Here is a 15,542-nt window from a genome sequence, read left to right as displayed (position 1 = left end):
CTTCGCCTCAGTTTTTCCACTCTGGTAATCAGAACAAAGAAGCATGTGGTTTCAAGATACTCCATTTTAATGTTTTGTAGGTTTTATTTACAACTTGACCCAACAGGTCAAGTTTGGGGCAGTTTCTCACTGCACAGCAAGAAAAGTGAAGCAGCAAATCATCCTACTTCTAGATTAACGCCAAATTTGGTTTTCAGAGTCGTCATAGGAAAGAGTTGTCTTTAATTTCATTGGAGCAACTTCCCACTTGGGTTAAAATATCACTTCAACTTAAGTTTTACAGTTTTAATCAATTTTTAACAAAAATCTTTGAAGAAAAACTTTGTAAGCAAGTAAGACATTGAAAACGCACCGAAAGCTAATTAACACAAACTGAATCCATGTTTAACAAAAATGTTCCTCGGCATTTAATTAAATCTGAGTGGCCTAATCGCTGTCATCGTTATTTGACGCCTCCTGTTCTGATCCATTGTCGGAGCGCCGCGGCGACCCTTCGTTGTCTGACCCTGCCTCGGAGCCTCTGTCCGAAGCGGCCACAGGCGAGGCGGCTCTCGACTCGTCCGATCCCGACTGGCTCCTCTTGCTCTCGTTGTCCGACTGCTCGGAGTCGGACTGCCGCTGCACCCTCCTCTTCTTCACTGGTCGGTCGCTGCCGGACTCGTCGTCCGAGCCGACGGAGCGGCGAGGGCTTCCCGCCTCGCTGCCGGAGCGATTCCTCCCGCCGTCTGATTCGCTGTCGGATGCTATGCGTTTCCTGTGACCGCCTTCGTCCTCGGACCCCGAGCCGCTGTCCCGGGTTCTGTTGGACCGAGATGCATTCGTGAACATTTCGCTGACGAACATTTCGCTGACTCATCTTTCGGTTTCTTTCACCGCCGCTGCAGGCACTCACCTGTCTTCAGCTATTTTCAGTCCGTCCTCATCTGACGAGGATTCAGAGGACGAGATGATGGCCTTGGACTTGATCTTCCCTTTAAGGGATGGTGGCATTCGCTCAGGCTGGGGCTGAAATGACAAAGATTCCAACATCAAACACTCTTTCAGAGTTCTCAGTAACTTTATGTTCAACTTAGGGTGTAAAGCATATGGGAAATGCAATCAAGTATGAATTCATGGCTGGTTTTTCTACATCAACCAGGCTTTCCTTACAAAAAAAAAAAAACATAATGGCGAAGAAAACAAAAGCACCTTTTCAATCTTCTTGCGTCCTTCTTTGGGTTTGCGCTGCTTTTTGGGCCGAGATGCTCCTTCCTCATCATCGCTGTCATCTCCTCCTTTTGCAGGTCTGAAAGGCAAGAATAAAAGTTTATTCCACTTATCCACCTTAACGTGCAGCAGAAAATACAGCTACACATAGCAGACCCACCTCCTCCTCTTCTTTTTCTTTTTATCTCCGTCCTCGCCATCCTCTTGCTCGCTGCCGCTGCTCTTTCTCCTCTTCTTCTTTTTCAGTGGAAGGTCCTCATCCGAATCGTCATTGACAAAGTCGTCCGCGTCGCCTCCTTTCTTACGCTGAAGAGATCGAGAAAAAACGAGTTCAAAACGCCCGGTCGCAACAAATGGTGATATTTAAGTAAGTTTGTTTGGAGCCGGGTGCTGAGAGAAACACTTACACGCCCTCCTCCGCCGCCTCCTCCCTTCTTCTTTTCTTTGGTCGCTTCTTTTGGTCCTTCCACAAACGTGAGCAAGTTCCTGGTCTTCTCCACAAACAAAGCTCTCTGCTCCAGGAGCTTCTTCTGCTCCTCTGCCTCTCTTTTTTGCCGCTCTTCCTAAATGTTAGTCAGAGCAAACGAGCTAATCGGTCACCGAAACACAAAGAAAAGGAAAGCAAGGAGGCGTTTTCAGATGGTACCTGTTCTTTTAACATCTGCTGGCGCAGCAGGTCCCTCTCTTGTTCCTGTTTGGCACGAAGCTCCTTCTCCTCTTCGTCCTGCTTTCTGGCTCTGGCCACGTGGTACTGAGCCTGACTCAGCAGGTCAGAGCACTGCCTGCGATCCCACAACACAACAGCATTAAGAACAAGACCCGTGCATGTAATAAAAGGGAACATAATTATCACAATATGCTGATGTTACGACTGGAGCTGTAAAATGTAAGCATTGGGGTCACTGACGGGGAAAACAAATTAGGAAGGAAATCATCAGGGTCCAGAAATGATTGTTTTATTAAAATATCGTGTGTGTGTGTATATATATATGAAGGGTTTCTGCTAGTTTAGTAGGCTTTTTTAAAAGGTAATATAAGTCTTATGCGAAATATTAAAAAGGGATTTACCCAAGTGCACTTAATTACCATAACTTGTACTAAGCATACCCAGATATATAAATTTGTGAAATGTTGCTTCTGTCTTCTGTATGCAATTAAACTGTTTAGCACGACAGTTACCAAACCTTTGTGCCTTTTACACAATAGCTACCAATAGTAGCATTGAAATCTGCTTCTTTCCAAATCCTGTCATGTAAAAAAGCAACAGCCTGAAGGAGCAGGTGGAGGATAAGATGACAGAAAAGATTCTTTTCATGAGCTCTTGCTGGTTTGTAGGAACAGCTGAATGTCGGGCAGTAAATCCTTTCTGTACTTGATGAGCTTCTGGCTAATTCCTATTTTTTGTTTAATTTCTCAAAATCTCCCCCTGCCCCCCACAAAAAACAAAAAAGACAAGATGTCAAAATTTAAGGTGTGACTAAACAAAATGAAGACATGATGGGACTTATGGACATATTTCAGGCTTTGAAGCAACAATCACCAGCAGAATTTGTATCACATTTCCAATTGCAGTTTTCTGGTCAATCATTAAAAGGCCAATTCTGATTTTGGCTGATATAGATTTTTATTGATTTGAAAAAATTTGGGGTGACTTATTAATCGCTAACATGCACATGTGACCTGGTGGGCGAGGCAGTCAGTCTTTCTTTGTCACAGCAGAGCAAAAGGAGACAGTGGCTGATTTTCAGATCTTTGTCGATGTGGATAAGATCGCCCAAAATGAGGAAATCTGGGTCGATTTATCGGTGCACTCCTTATAATGTTTACCCTTTTTCTTATATTCAGAGGACAGTTGGGAGTTTTACAGGATAAAAATCCTCATCGTTAGGATCAAGCTCTGAAGTAACTAATCATTTCGTCCACACATATTTTCCTTACATGCTAACTATTGGCAAAATTAACCTAGTTTCAGCCTTGTGTGAATTTGAGCCCAAGTAATATAGTTTAGGTGTAAAACGTCTGACGGTCTGTTGCTCAGGTGAGAGCCCAGCGCAGCCAGATGACGTCCAAACAAAGCACATAACTGAGATCTGATAACGCAGGACGGATGCTGGCTCCAGGTTCACGGAGTCGGTCTTACCTGGCCTCGGACGCAGCAAGAGCGAGGTCAAACCTCATCTTGTCTCCAGCTTTGCTGAGGTAGCTGAAATATCTGTGTGAGGAGGAGGAGACGGAAGAAGATGAGACACAATAGTTCCTCACGCTGAGCCTCCTGAGAAACAGTCTGAGGGGATGGAGAAAAGAAATCGTGAAAGTACCTGTGAGCCAGTTCCAGCTCCTTCACTGCACTGAGCACAGCCTTTAAATTGCTCTTCTCGTCTTTCAGCACTAGAGTGGCGAGTCTCTGAAGCACCAGGGCCACGTTGAACATCAGCACCGTGTCACTGGGCGCCACATGCCGAGCCTTTCGGGCCACATGTCACAGTCAGGTTATGCTTATCTGATGCTTCCAAAAAAAAAAAAAGAAAAAAAAAGCAGCTCATCTATGTTACCTTCAGCAGCATCTGCTTACACTCCTGGAGTTTCCCACATTTGAAGAGAGCTCTGGCAAGATACAGCAGCACCTCCGTGTTCTGGTATTTGTAAAATTTCTTCAAGCAGTTTTCGTACTGTGAAGCAGAACGGAGGATTTAAACCGAGTTACACCTGTGCGAAGAAATAAAACGGTAAGGATCAGGAAGCCTCTTACCATCTGCACAGCACTGATGTACTGCTTCTGCTCCACGTAGATGTGAGCCAGATTCAGCCACACGTCGCTGATTTCCGCCGTGGCTTCTCTCACCTGGGCAAACACGTCACGCGCCTCTCGGAAATAACCTTTGTGAGCGAGGACGGCCCCTGGAGAGAGACAGCGTCGTGTTTAGAAGAACACGGGTGGGGAAATATGGTAAATAACTAACAAAAGGACATAAGGGTGAAAGTACCGATGCCGTTAGCGGCGTAGAGATTTTTGGCGTCATTTCGCAGGACTTGCTTGTAGATTGCCAAAGCTCGATCCTGGTGTCTCTTTTCCTGTGAAGATCAAATTTTAATGTTATTTACTGCAAATAAAAATCGGTGGGTTTACATGTTAATATTGCACCTTCTGGTCACCCAGTCAAGGAAAAATATTATTTGGCTTTGAAACCGGAAGAAACAGATTCAAATCAGTGACGATGCAAATCATTTTAAAAAGATTACGGCAAATGCTAAACATATGAATGTTTTTGTCCATCACATGACTTTTTCTGAATGACTCAATTAAATAACCAAATAAAATAAGAGCTAAAAACAAGAATAGGGGGGGAAAAAACTCCTTAATCAGAATAGTCAAGAAAGAAACAAAGATAAAACTTTCTAGTTAAAGGATAACACATTGCAGCTCCTCTACACCCTTTCATTCATTCGTCTGTTGGATAAACATGAACTCCGTTGGTACCTTTTCTCTGTCCCTGGTGGGCTGGTGCAGAGTCTGCAGCCACACGTTCCCCAGAGCCAGCATGGAGTACGTGTCGTTCTGAGTGGACGGCTGTTTCAGGATGCGCTCAAACTTCTTCTGGCCCGGCCCCCACTCCTGCTTGGCTAAGTGAAGATTTCCAATGAGCGACCAGGCGTCTGGGTGATCCTGCGCCAAACGGAGACCTCATCAGATCAGGCCAGGGGCGGGGGGGGGGGGGGGGGGGGGTTTCAAAAAAGAACGTTTTACAGTCACAAACCAACAGTTCATACCTGGTTAATCTGCAGCGCTTCTTTAAACCAGTCGGACGCTTCGTAGAAGTTCCCTTTGTCACGAGCCATCGCTCCGAGGCGTAAATAACCTGCAAGTTGACAAATGAACAAAGAGTTCTGTTTACAGGACACTGTCCTTGTTTGTACAACACCCTTTACAACATGAAATCAAACTCTTACAGTCCACGTAGTTCGGATGCTCCCTGAGGATGTTTTTATAGAGTTTCTCGGCTTCGTGGAACTCGCACATGGCCTCGTACAAACGGGCCAGGTTGTAGGAGGTGGTGACAGAAATGGCGTTGTAGTAATGCTCGTCGTGCTCGCCCTCAGCTTTAGCTCGGTCCAGGGATGCTAGAAAATATTTCTGTTTGGGACGGGGGGGAGAAATATAAGAGTTCTGGACGCCACAGAAGTTTGATACGAATTAATTGTTTGCTGTGTTAAGAGCAACAGCAGTCTGCTACCTTAGCTTCCCCGAGGTTACCAAGCCTGAAGTGTAGAGCCCCAAGGTTGTTGAGGATCTCGGGGGGAACGTCGGCCTGCACCTTCTCCTGGAGGATGCGAGTGGCCGTGCCGTAAGCCGACAACGCGCCCTGGATGTCGGTCTGCTCCAAGATCTGAGCCAGCTCGATCCACGCCTCCACATCGTCCGGGTACTGCTCCGTCACCTTCTTCAAGTGGCCCTAACGAACAAAAAACCAACAGCTTTAAAGAACTGGCACCCATCATTTTTAACCAGGGAAGAGAAAAACTCTGGGTTGTGATGAAGACCTACTTTTGCAATGTCTCTCTTTTCCTGATCGTCGGACGTTGCGTAGAGGGATCCCAGGATTTTCATTGTTTCGTAGTTGTTGGGGTAGGCCTTCAAAACCTTTTCAAAGCACTGAGCGGCATTTTCCTTGTCTCTACGATACACATACATCTGTCCCAAACCAAAGAAGGGCAGCACGAAGGTGGAAGAGGCAAACTGAGTAGCCTGGTAGTAATACTGAAACGCCTGGTCGTAGTCCTCCTGACAAAAAGTAAAAACAGAGACAGACATTTGAACACAGAGGACTCAGAATAAGTCAAATCTGTAAGACGGTTGAGACGGCAGCCTCACCTGCACATGAAATGAACGCGCCAACTGATAGCAGCTCTCAGCCTGCATGGCCTCGACTTCCGTGTTGTGGAAAGCGTGCAGGGCGAGATGCTGGACCTTACTGTAGTCCTGCAGAGGGAGAAGCACGGTGATCAGCTGAGCAACGCAGACTGGGGTTTGCGAAGAAAAGCCCAGCGACTAAAATACCTTTTTGAAAAAGAAGTGGTTGGCGAGGTGGTTGAGCACCATGGGGTTGCTGGGGTCGATGGTGTAAGCCCGCGACAGGAGCTGCACTCCGTTCTTAATGGACTCAGAGTCTTTGTTGTTGAGCTCTAAAACGGCCAAGCCAACCAGCGCTCCCACACACTTAGAGTTCAGCTCCAAAGCTCGACCGAACGCCAAACGGGCCTTCTCCAGTTTATTGAGCTTGACGAAGCAGTGACCCATCCCCAGTCTGACTTCAGCTAAACAGAGAGAGAAAACTCAAAAACTCAGGAAACATTTATGACATGATTCTTCTGAATCCCTAGAAGCAGGTAGAGAGTTGATCTAAAGCAGTGGTCCCCAAACTTCGGCCCGCGGGCCGGATCCGGCCCGCCTCCACATTTGGTCCGGCCCCCTGAACAATACCAGAGAGCATTTAGATTTTTTTTCATATACCGTATTTTCTGGACTATAAGCCGCTACTTTTTCCCTAAGCTTTTAACCAGGTGGCTTATATGTGGATTTTTCTTCAACCACCAGGGGGCTCTTTAGCAGGAAGTGAATCATTGGAAGTCAAAATTGGAAATAAAAAAAGAAAGTGCCCATTAAAACGGAATTAGGTTTTAATAGGGAATTGAAATTTGAGAATGTTGTTGATCAGTTAAATAGCATTGAGGGGAAAAAGAAGATTTTTCGTTTTTTAAATAATACTGGGATCATTATGAGAATTTGAGGCATAGATATTAGGATCCAATAGATGGCAGTAGTGCAACAATAATGGATGCAAGCTGCCATTGAAATCTAAAGAAGAAGAAGAAAGTGCCCATTTTCATTTAGCACATGCTAGCAGACGGTAAGGATCAGCACTTTTACTGTTACAGTTACCGTTTGGAAACTACCGGAATCAGTTCAGTTAAATCTAATCTTGGCAACTTTTTCTTTTTCATCCGTAATAAATGTGATATTCAATTGACCTGTTATTACTCAGATTTTGGGTGTCCGCCCCCCTCTGCTGCTGCTGCATCGTTGTGGAAAACCTGGAGCGGCAGAGATATCTGCAGCTTACATGTGTATGTTTACTGTTTTTTTTTTAAACTTTGGGGTTGCGGCTTATAGTCCGGAAAATACGGTATTTATTTCATAAATAGTGTTATTTCATGGATTTTTTTCTGCGAAGAACCCAGAGAGGGTTATTTGATTGTGCTTTCTGGAAAACAATACAGTTTTACATTTAGGCACTCCTGCAATCGTCACACTTTTTTTGTTACAAACTGACTCCGGCCCCCCACCAGAGTAGGGAAAAATTATGTGGCCCTCACAGGAAAAAGTTTGGGGACCCCTGATCTAAAGACACAAGTTCAAATTAGCAATATTAAAACAATTAGTCCTACTAGAGGGGATTTCTACCCAGAATAAATTAAGCTATAGCAGCAGCAATGTCATGTTTCTGTGGAAGGAGTGGAGATGCAACTTGTTTACCTGGGCAGCCAGGGTTTGTTCGTAAAGCCTTTTTATAGTACGCCAGCGCTCCCTTGTAGTCCTTCTTATTGAATGAGATGCAGGCCTTACCTGTTGAATAAAATTAGCGTTTATATTTTTTATTCATTAATCACAGTAGTCGTGGTCAACATAGTCTCCACATAGTCACACCACTTACCAAGCAAAGCAGGGATGTTATTGGTGGACTGGTTGAGCACAAAGTGGAACTGAGCATCAGCCTGGTCCATCTTGTCTCCTTCCAGCAGGCAGAAACAGGCTCGCCCCAACAAATGGTTCTGATTGAGATAGCAACGCATTATATTACCTTCAAACATAAAAAACACCAGTGCTACAGCAGCTCTACGCTAAATGTCGCCTACCTGGTCGTACATAATGATCTTATCTGCCATGGTGTACAGCAGAGTGGCCTGCGTGATGAGCTCCTTCTTGGCATCTTTGTTTTTCTCTTTACGAGCCTGCTGGACATAATAAGCTGCTAACGTGTCCAAGCAGGTCATCTGGTCTTTCTCATGGTCTCTGTAGTCCAGGTTTCCATCGATACGCGCTGCCTCTAAAAGCTTGACAAAGTCCTCTGTTTTGCCTTGCTTGTAGTACTCCAACTAAAAAAAACAAAAACACGCACACACACAAACAATATCAAATTTCATGCTGCTTCACATGTTTTATTCTAATCAATGTAAATCTTATAAGTCTTTACACTTATAAGTCCCACACGATATGTGGAAATAAAGTAATAATTTCAGGTTACAGAAGTGACTTACAGCCAAAGCGATCCAGATGTGCAGCTGTGTGTGTTCCTGCTTCAGGATGCTGATAACCTCATCTCCCTCCGGCAGCTGGTCGAAGTCGAGCTCAATAACCTGCACAGCACAGTTTGTTTAAGTTGTGATGCTGTTCCCCTGAGTCTGGCATTAAAGACGTGCGACAATGATCCATATAATGATTACGACGTTTCTAATCAACTCTGATTAATTAAGGCAATTTTTGCTACTTAGGTATATTGATTTACTAGCAACAAATTTGACAACTAAATCTTTAACAAGCAACAAACACTACTCTTTATTTTCCTTGCAAATCAAAACCATACATAGATCAGTTAATAAGTTTATGTAGATTTGGTGATGTTAAAGCATGCATTTTAACTAAAGTTGTATAACATTATGTTAAGCTCTTTTCCCTATATAAATGCTGTTTACAAATTTCCCAATGTAGCCTGGGAACTACATGTATTAATAAGGCATGCCATCATTTTGGCGTTTGGGAGATCTATTATATTAAATTATTATAGCAATACTTAAAATTAACATAAAGCTGTATGTTTTACATCAGCATAGTGTATAATGTTTTAATATATATTTTTCATTTTCATCTTGATCACAGAATACGGCTAAAATAGATGTAAAAAAATAAATAATAATTAATAAAATACTTGTAATACTTGTCGTTTACGCTTGTTTAAATTAAATTTACAAATATTTAAGGTTTATTACCATATTACTCTCAGCAGCTATAGACTTAAATATACTAGTAAATTACACACACAAAATATTTGAACTTTTAGAACTTTTTTTTAAACTTTTTATTTGAACAAATATTTGAACTTTTGTTTTGACGAGCAACACCACAATAAATGAGATAGGCTGGTAAAAAAAACTAAATAGACATCAATTTGTTCATCTGATCATCTTTTCTAATACTAGTTGCACATGACTGTAAATTGTTTAAATTCAGATTATGTTGCAAATATCAAAATTTAACGCAGAGACATCACATTATTTAAAGCCGAGCCTCGGGGAAAGCTGAGTTCAATGTAGCTTCAGTTAGCATCAACTGCTAACATCACAGAAGGGTTCACCTAGAAACATCTGCAACAAAACACACATAAAATTTTTATATTTACCTCATCGGTGTCCCGTAAAGGGATCTCAATGGAACCCCGAGACATTTTGAATTCAGAAGGTAACTTCCTCTCAAGTTAGTTTTGTTTGGTAAAAAATAAAAAAATTAAAAAAACCAGCAGAAAACATCCACTCCGTTGTTTGCTAGTAGCTACTTAACGGATGGTGTCACCAGAATTAGGTCCGGCTGGATTAAAGGGGAACAAAAATTTAAACTTCCCTCTTTAAAGTTCCCCCTCAGAAGCACTGACACCATTTATAATAGTATTACAAATAATAATACGGGCAATACGCTATATTAAAAGTGCAATTATAATTATGAACAAATTAGGGCACTTTTTTATTTGTACGTTTTGTATTAATGGAACTTGGTGTCATACATCTGCACCATTTATCCACCGGCGAGCCAAGCGGCGCATCATGAAGGCGGGGTATAAAAATAATTTCAAGTAGTTCATTAGCCTCCAGGTGTGTGCGTTCACGCGCGTTCAGAATGTTTAGGTAAAGATCACCAGATGGGGCCACTAATTGTCTCAAAAATCAAAATCTTGAAAATCCTTAGGATTTAAACAGCGTGATAGTATTCAACTTAGCCAAAAACTGATTTGGCATGTTATTTAGTCTCATAAAGTAATATAAAAATACTCATGAGACTGTCTAATTGTTATGAATTACACGTTTCTGTAAAACGAACAAGTGTGAAGCACTGGGTTCTACTTCTCAATTAATAAAATAACCTTGGATTGCCCTTCCCAGTCCTCTCTGGTTTCCCTCTTCTTTCTTATAGGAAACTCCTCCCTCGCCTCTCGTTTTTTTAAGACGGCACAGAAAATATCCAAATTTGCTATATTTTTTTCAGTGTTTATATGTTTGATAAAAACGAACATTTTACCGCCTTTGTGTTGAACTCGTGCATTTTAATAAAAAAGAAAATTCACTTGCCCCCTCTTTTCACAGATTGCAGCCTTTTTTTTTCCAAGAGGAGGATCCAGGATGTCATCTGTTCATGACATGAAGTAGGGGGAAAGCACGTTTATGGCTCATGTAGCATCACAGAAAATCAGATAAACATTAGATTGATAAGAAAGAAGAGTTTGAATATAATTAGGGTTCTAATTTTTTTTAGATGTATATATTTTTTTATTTTGGCAAAAGATCAGCTTGGACTGAAAAGTAAGAATTGAACTTTTTATTTGTTGCTTCTTCTCTAGCTATCTAGCTCTAATTAATCCATAAAGTTGGAGTTTTATATAATGAATTTGGTTTTCTTATTTGTGATTTTTTTTTCCTTTCCAAACCTTTTATTATGTAACCTAGCAGCTGCCCTGTCCATACACAAAAGTTTATCTTCAAACTTACAAAAATAAAATTGTATCTTGGTATTTAGATATTTCAATATTTATACAATATTTTATTTTTTAAACTTTAGATTTATAAGGTGCATGTAAATCCTTTAGCAGAGGGTGAGAAAAGTATAAAGTCTGACCGCTGTGACAGTAAGTGTTGCAGTACTGAGTTTCTTCTTTCTCTATGCAAAAAATGCAATAATGTTTCACCATTTTTATTTCCAGCGTCATACAGCTGTGGGGCAGGAGAGATGCTTCAAGACAGCAAGCACACAAATGAATTTTCTCAAAATGAGCTCCTGGACATCATGTATAACAAATGTGATAAAAGCAACACAGGTAACAGCTGTCTGCTCATATTTTCATCACAACCTGATCATATAAGGATGTAATTGTCTGTGACCTTTGCTAATTTTTTATTTTTTTCTTGCTTTCGTCTCAGCCTCGGGAGGAGAAGCGTTGGCCTCCAGCATCATGCAGTACCTGCAAACCCTCACAGCTCAGAGCGGAGGGGAGGACAAACTGGCTTCCCTGCGACAGCTCCTGGACCCTGACCTTCAGGACCCTTACGTGAGCAGGGAGACTTTCCAATACGTGATGAGAGCGTGGATTGCTCTGTGCAGGGAGGACAGGTGAGAGAGAGCTGTGAAGGTGGAACCTATAAAATAAGGTTTTATGTAGAATATATATATTTTTAAGTTTCATATCAAATGAAATTGTTTTATTCTTCAGCTCAGATGTCATTTCTTTGTCTCAGTCAGACTACTCTGAAGTGTCTGTAAATGGTAAGATCAAATCAATTTTAATATCTTAATGAAATGAATAGGAAAATACTTACATTGTGACTGGATTTGCCTTTTATAAGCCAGTGCAGCTCCCACAGAGGGCCGCTACTGTTTCTGGTTAGTAGTTTCCTTCCTTCAGAAACTAAATGTGTTTATCTTGAGTATTCACTCTTTTTTTAGCACTATTGTTTATTTGGGTTTAGTGGAAAAAAGGACCTGTCTGATGCAGTGGCTGATCTGAAGCAAGCTCGTCACCATCTGAGCGAGCAGAACAGCAGCCTGCTGAGGATGCTGGCTCAGTGTGAGGACGAAAACCTGCAGCTCAGTCTGGAGATCACAGAGCTGCAGACCAAGCTGCTCAGGTGAGGAAGAACATGCGTTACTCTCATATGTTGCAGAACAAATGTATCTAGTTTTAAACATTATCAGTTAAAGTAATTAGATCATGATATTTAACACAAAATGTAACATGTTATAATGTAAAAATTGTAGGACAATGACAAACATGTATGTACCAATGATGTATTTCTGTCATATACGGTTCAAACTTGCATACACTGTAAAAATACCCATAGCCATGTTTTCTCACGTTTTTCCAGTTATTTCATCCTTGGTTATGACTTTCAGATACCTGAAGGTGTCATGTCCTTTGGTCAAAACAATTATAAGCAAGTATAAAAACACCACAAATGTCCAGTTGTCATATTTTCTTAAAAAGGAGACAACTTCTGACAGGTCATTCTGAGAGTATTCACAGTGAAATTAGTTCTTTACTAAGTTGTGCTAAAAGGTTATTCAGGGATGAAGAAGTCATTATTCTAAAAGTAGAATACAATGCCAGAGTGCAACTTGCAAATGCACACTGGGGCAAATACGTTACATTTTAGAGACACAGCCTGCACACATTTTTACACATTCAATATATTTATCAAAACTTCACATCTGTGGAACTAAACTGAAAAAGAGTTTAGAAAAACAACAAAAGGGCATCCATCCATCCACTTATCCATACAAACATACATACACACACACATAATTACAAATAAAAAAAATTGTAGAAATGTTCTTAGACGAATATACAATGCTGAAGAAGACTTACCTACAGCAGCATTCTCTTTTTATGTTTTTCTGCCTGCCTAGATATGAATAGAGGAGTTTGCATTGTGAAATTGCTTTAAACTTCCTATTTTACTTGTGTTTGTTTGTTTTCTGAGTACAGTTCTCAAAGATCAGCCATCAAAGTCCAGTCTGTGACAGAGGAGTTGGAAGAGACTCGTCAGATGCTGAAGGAGGTTCAGGAAACAGCCAGTCATACCCAAACGAGCTTCACCCAACTGGTACGTCCAACATAGAGCACTCTGTAATCGTTGTATGTGCTGGGCATCGTTTTTACACTAGAAAATCCTTTTTTCAGACCAACGAGACTGACCGTTTGAGGTTTCACATTAGAGTGCTTGAAGACAAGGTAATGTAGACTTAAACTATAAGTTTTTTGTGAGTTCAGATGAACACAAATGTTGATTTTGTTTACACAGAATAAAAGACTATCCTCCGAAAGGGCATGCGCTGAAGAGCGTGTCAACAAATTGATGAGGGCTAACACCGAGTTAAGTGTAAGTTCAGATCTATGTGTTTTTTTCTCAGGGATTTGAGTTTTAAATAACTTGATGTGTGTGTGTGTGTGTGTTTGCAGGCTGAACATGTGGAGACTCTGGCTTTGGTGATGCTGAAACACAAAGAAATAACAAGGGTTAGGCTGTTGCGTAAATGTTAGGGGGATTATAAATTCAGAGTTTTTTTATGTTTTTTTTTAAAATTCTGTTTAAATTTCACTGTTTAGAAAAACATCCTACTGGACAAGATGAAGAACTTTCATGCGGAAAATTACAAAATGATTGAGGTACGTTGATCAAGACAACGTGAGAAAAGACAAAACTCAGATGGTGAAGGAAGTCGGGTTCTGGCCGTGAGTATTAGCTGTTGCGTGTTTACTGGTTTGTGGTGTTTCAGGGTCTGCTGTCAGAGCTGCGGAGGTTACAGGAACATTCACATCAGCAACTTCTGAGGTAATTAACGTCACCAATGTTACAGCTGGCAATTGCTAATAATACTTGCCGGTATTTACCAGAAGTCACAAAGTTGAACGATGCATTACAGCTACATGACTAAACTGTGAGATGTTTAGAAAAAGGAAAGACAGAACCAGACCAGAAGAATTTCTGACTGCAAAACCGGATCCTAATGAATATAAACTTTCATTCTGTCCCCCCACCCCCCACCCCCACCTGCCTGGCTTCATTCTTAGAGGTATTAATAGATTTTGCTTTATTGTCGTTAAGATCCTGTCTTTTATGTATTTTCTTTTCATTGGATGAATATTATTTTTCTCCTGCTTTCAAGGTAAAAACTTTGCTTCTCATGTCTTTTATTTATTAGACTGTATATTTTAAATATTTGCCTTAGTCAGTGTAAATGTGTGCTCTCTTCATGTTTTGCTTCATTTGTCTTCCTGTTTTCATTAGCTCTGTGGATGCAGCCATGTCTCTGCTTCTGTGCTTTATTAGCCTGTCTGCTCTCTCTGTCCTGCTGCCAGCTCACCAGAACCAGCCGCTCTGCGAGCCTCTGGCTCTCGGAGCTTCGGATTTCTGTCCTTGTATTTAGCCTTAGCTACGGATCAGTATTTAATTGCATATAACCTTTGCCTTTTTATGAATAGAGGAGTCTGCACTGTGAAACATTTCAGGTCTACCACATTCCTAAACACATCCACTCACAATAAAATTTTTCATGCATTTGGTGCATTTTTTTAAAATTAAAGTTGTATTCAGTTTATTTGAGTTTTGTGTGGAGATAAAAAAAAAAAAGTCCAAAGCTGCAAGCAAACCTTGCCCAAAAAATGTCTCCCATTAAATTAAGTGAATTTGTTTCTTATCAGTTGTGCGTGAGCTTGCATGAAGGGAGATGCTTTGAAGCAGGATATCTCTTAAAATGGGGATTATGAAGGATTTGAATATAAATTATCTCTCTGCCAGCTCATTTCGGATGAGTTAATTAAAAAAATATTTAAAAATTAAATTTTGGTTGTGTTTGTCTCAGTTTCTTACGTCGTTTTGATCTAAAATAAGCTTCAGTTTTTGTGTAAGAGATTAATATTTCAGCTGTTATAAGTGTACACAAGAAAAACATTTGGAAGTCTTTTTATCTATTTTATTGAAGAATTGCAATCAATTTGTGGTTTCTTATCTTTCAAAGCGCAGAATGAGGAAATTCTATATTCACACAGTTGACAGCAAAACGTTGGTCACCAGTAAAAGTGACACAAAGAAGTCATTGTTAGTGATATGACGGTATCATCCAATGTAGAGCTCAGACTTAGCTGCATCACAGAGCCTTTTAAAAACACATTATCACATTTGTTGCCCTCAGCAGACACCACATGATTTATAGACGTTTGTTTACTTGTTTATGAACATCAGAAATACTGAAGGAGCTGAGAGGTTTAATGAAATGTGTTAAATTCTGACAGGTTAGACCGACACGGTGTTGCTCCTCCGAGCTCCCACGGCTTAAACCCTCCAAACCGGCGCTCTTTGCAGAGCGAGATGCAGGACATGCAGCAGGTTGGCATCGCCACAGCAAAGATCTTCTCCTTCATCTAGATCCATCTGCTTCATACCTTTGTCTGCAACAGCTTCACAGAGTTCAAGGTAGCAACAGCGATCCAGTTGCCAACTTACACCGAGAAGATATTCAG

The 15,542-nt window shown here is 41.1% G+C and overlaps 1 protein-coding gene and 1 long non-coding RNA gene across 2 annotated transcripts; one reads left to right on the top strand and one right to left on the bottom strand.

The window, feature by feature from the left end:
* Positions 1–49: 49 nt before the first annotated feature.
* Positions 50–9,834, bottom strand: ctr9 (CTR9 component of Paf1/RNA polymerase II complex). The gene is made up of 23 exons (XM_008405286.3): positions 9,660–9,834; positions 8,521–8,619; positions 8,119–8,358; positions 7,917–8,034; positions 7,739–7,828; positions 6,263–6,519; positions 6,077–6,184; positions 5,750–5,986; positions 5,439–5,657; positions 5,155–5,338; positions 4,975–5,063; positions 4,685–4,870; positions 4,191–4,278; positions 3,956–4,104; positions 3,759–3,875; positions 3,525–3,670; positions 3,347–3,418; positions 1,853–1,988; positions 1,614–1,769; positions 1,367–1,512; positions 1,189–1,285; positions 893–1,005; positions 50–799 (listed from the first exon to the last, which is right to left on the bottom strand). Exons 1-23 carry the CDS (start codon positions 9,702–9,704, stop codon positions 427–429), a joined length of 3,465 nt encoding a protein of 1,154 aa, XP_008403508.1. The 5' UTR covers positions 9,705–9,834; the 3' UTR covers positions 50–426.
* A 103-nt stretch (positions 9,835–9,937) lies between these two features.
* On the top strand, positions 9,938–14,072 carry LOC145551097 (uncharacterized). The gene is made up of 4 exons (XR_014086896.1): positions 9,938–13,401; positions 13,482–13,538; positions 13,629–13,688; positions 13,799–14,072. It is a non-coding gene; the product is annotated as an uncharacterized LOC145551097 (long non-coding RNA).
* Positions 14,073–15,542: the final 1,470 nt, after the last annotated feature.

Source organism: Poecilia reticulata, chromosome 3 (assembly GCF_904066995.2).
Source record: "Poecilia reticulata chromosome 3, P_reticulata-male-v2, whole genome shotgun sequence".
Taxonomy (NCBI): domain Eukaryota; kingdom Metazoa; phylum Chordata; class Actinopteri; order Cyprinodontiformes; family Poeciliidae; genus Poecilia; species Poecilia reticulata.
Note: the sequence above shows the minus strand (reverse complement) of the source record. Positions and strands in the feature narration are given on the sequence as shown.